The sequence below is a fragment of the Notothenia coriiceps genome, unplaced genomic scaffold, assembly GCF_000735185.1.
Source record: "Notothenia coriiceps isolate Sejong01 unplaced genomic scaffold, NC01 NC01_scaffold00028853, whole genome shotgun sequence".
Taxonomy (NCBI): domain Eukaryota; kingdom Metazoa; phylum Chordata; class Actinopteri; order Perciformes; family Nototheniidae; genus Notothenia; species Notothenia coriiceps.
The window spans coordinates 1-3,241 of NW_011361554.1; the positions used below are offsets into that span (position 1 = coordinate 1).

A 3,241-nucleotide genomic window follows, 5' to 3' on the forward strand; every position below is an offset into this window, starting at 1 on the left:
TATATGATTCTATTTTCTTCAAGGTTGTACTTTGTTGGTCGAACACACTTATTGTAAGTCGCTTTGGATAAAAGCGTCAGCTAAATGCAATGTCATGTAATGTAATGTAATACTGAGAAAACAAGCTTAAACAAAGCTTGCACTGTTATTAATGGTTGATCAATCTTTGACGTCCTTGTTTCCGCTAAGAAACATTGAAAGTATTACATGGAAAACATGCATTTTATACAAGGTTTGTCTTGTGTTTACCCTGGAACATGGGGCTTATCTTCCTCCAGGCGGTCAACCCACTCTCACTGGTGTACTGGCCCAAAGCAGTCTCCAGGAAAAACAAAGGGATGCCACAGAAGAAGAGGAACACAAAGTAAGGGATGAAGAAGACGCCTGCAAATATATAGATGAAGAAGAGTCGTATTTGATGTAAGGATCCACAAATATTGGCATGCTGCACACACATATAAACACATGTGGGATGAAAGGGCCGATTCTTAATTAAATACATCTTTGCTGGATTTACACAATCTTCCATTCTACTTGGAAAATAACCCCTCTACAGATTCATGAACCATAACCAAAGTAAACAATTGTTTTCGGATTCAGAATACATGTATCCGTCCCAAAGAGGGGAAATTTACATTGTTACAGCAAAAGTGAAATTAAGAGGCATGCATAAAATATTAAAGATAAAAATACAATTAACAAAAACACACATGCAGGGACAACACAACGTAATAGTAACAGTATTTAAACTGATAATGAGTGTAGCTAGTATAAAGTAGTGTGATAAGTATAAATGCGATATTTGAAATGTGTTTTGATTTTGAGGACAACAATGGAAATGAAATTAAACTGTGTTGGTTTTCCTGGGTGTACATGCACATGTGGACACACAAACACATCCTCAGCCCACATCTGTAAATCCACCTTAGCATCTGGACCATACATCCAAACCAGGTTCCTCACCTCCTCCATTTTTGAAGCACAAATAGGGGAAACGCCAAACATTCCCGAGGCCAATGATTTCTCCAGCCATGGAGAGCAGAAACTCCGTCTTGTTGGCCCATTTCTCCCTGGGCTTACCCTCTTCCACATGAGCGCCTTTTTCTGGCCCCGACACTGGAGCAGGGGCCCCTCTGGCAATTTTCTCAGACATGGTCTCTCAGTCTATTGTATGCATAATAAACACAAGTGAAATGCAACCATGTCTGTGAGGTTCTCTCCAGCTCTTGTGCATGGGAACAAGATAAAAGGCACTTTATTAACAGTTTTATTAAATTATCCTTCTTTGTTTGAGTCTATGCCAAAAACATGAAACTCCCAAACGACTTACTGCTATAGACCTCTAAGAAATAACTCACTGAACATCTGTGAAGTTTGAAAAAACAAAACATGAAAACATAATTAAACATGTTTAGCTTCTTGGGAAATATTTAAATGTGTAACTCACCAGTGAGCTGCAGCAAGCGCTTCAATACAACCTGACACAGAACATTGAGAAAAAGCTTTCTTCTGAAAAAGGGCGTGTCCTGGGCTGTACCCTCTCACGTACTCCCCTCTATGGTACACACACACACACACACACACACACACACACACACACACACACACACACACACACACACACACACACACACACACACACACAAAAACACAGAAAAAAAAACGGTCCGCCCTCGCGTAAAAGTAATGTAACACAGGCATTTCTAAAAGTCACTTCCAAAAAACTATGCATAATCACAAGAAATCAAATCTGTATATTTACAAGCTACTGTACTTCCAAACTACCCAGCAAAAACATTTCAACTGCAAGCTGAGAAATGCCTTTGGATTTAGATTGTAGGTGATTGTGCAATACTCTTTTTCTATGCAAAGGCACTGTACCAGGTGTCTACTTCTATACGCACGGCACAACCTTTAATGTGATTATTATCTATGACATTTTACAAAAATGCAAACATTTATTAAGTGCAGTACAGCGGTGTAAAGTAAATAAGTATGTATGTAAATTCAATTTTGAGGTAATTGTACTTTATTGGAGTATTTCAATGTTTTGCTACTTTGTACTTCTACTTCACTGCCATTCAGAGGTAAATATTGTACTTTTACTTCACTACATTTATTTATAATACCTTTAATTACTTTACAGATTTTGATTAATGATGTGAATAAAATCAACACTTATGTAAGACTTTAGTTACACCTGGAGTGAAACTCCAGTGGAGAAACAAACAAGCTACCTTACAATAGACAAAGTTATTAAAAAATGATGCATCAATAATTGAAACTAAAATATGTAATATTTTATTCTGAAATGGGCCGATCTGCACAATAAGAACTTATACTTACTCTAAGTATATTTGGATGTAATTCAAATTGCAGGACTTTTACTTGTAACAGAGTATTCCTACACTCTGGTAGGCTACTTCTACTTTTACTACAAGATCTGAGTACTTCTCCCACCTCTGCTGTATGGAAGCAAACAAGAGACAGAAGTATTTGAATTTTATTAGACACCGAATTAATAGCATTGAAAATATTTGCTTTGAAAATCATGTATCTGAATTTGTTTGCTCCGAATTTACCCATGTGAAATAAAAATGTAACAATTCAAGTAAAAAAAAAATGGAGTGGTCAAATTCAGATCCCAAAAATTAAAGTGAAAAAAATTCGAATGGACATTTCAGTGTTTAAAATTCGACGTCCAAAGTTGCGATGCAGCATCATCCGGGCTACCCAGGCAGGATAAGCAATTGAGCCCGTATGCCAGGGATCACCAACTACATTTGTCCAAGGGCCAACATTTATCCAATAGACACTATCGCGGGCCAGCAATTTTTATATAGCCCAGAATTTTGAAGTTGTTGACCGGGGAGGGATTACATTTTGTAAATGTAATCAGTTTTAATGGCTTATCAAGAACTCAAACACAACATCTTGGTGTCATTCTGGACAGATCCCTCTCATCTGCACCCCACATAAAAAACATCACCGGACTGCATTTTTTGTACTGTCTTAAAACCTTTCCTTGGAATATGTTATGAATTGTAAGGTGTCCTTGGGTGCTTTGAAAGGCGCCCCTAAATAGAATGAATTATCATAATTATTTATTATCTGAAACGATGTAATAACTTTTAAAACGTTTTCCAGTCACTTGCCCCATGCATTCAGCAGCAGCAGGCCATTCACTTTGATTTGATCACGTTATGAAATGTCATCATTTCGACAATAAATAAATGCTACA

At 37.1% G+C, this 3,241-nt stretch overlaps 1 protein-coding gene across 2 annotated transcripts; it reads right to left on the reverse strand.

The window, feature by feature from the left end:
• Window positions 1-185: 185 nt before the first annotated feature.
• Window positions 186-1,549, reverse strand: LOC104958502 (sodium- and chloride-dependent GABA transporter 2-like). Of its 2 annotated transcripts, none has more exons than XM_010786246.1 (3): window positions 1,448-1,545; window positions 964-1,225; window positions 186-384 (listed from the first exon to the last, which is right to left on the reverse strand). In XM_010786246.1, exons 2-3 carry the CDS (start codon window positions 1,151-1,153, stop codon window positions 224-226), a joined length of 351 nt encoding a protein of 116 aa, XP_010784548.1. In that variant the 5' UTR covers window positions 1,154-1,225; window positions 1,448-1,545; the 3' UTR covers window positions 186-223. The 2 variants fall into 2 exon arrangements, with proteins under 2 accessions (XP_010784548.1, XP_010784547.1); XM_010786245.1 differs by having other exon boundaries at window positions 209-384; window positions 964-1,164; window positions 1,448-1,549.
• Window positions 1,550-3,241: the final 1,692 nt, after the last annotated feature.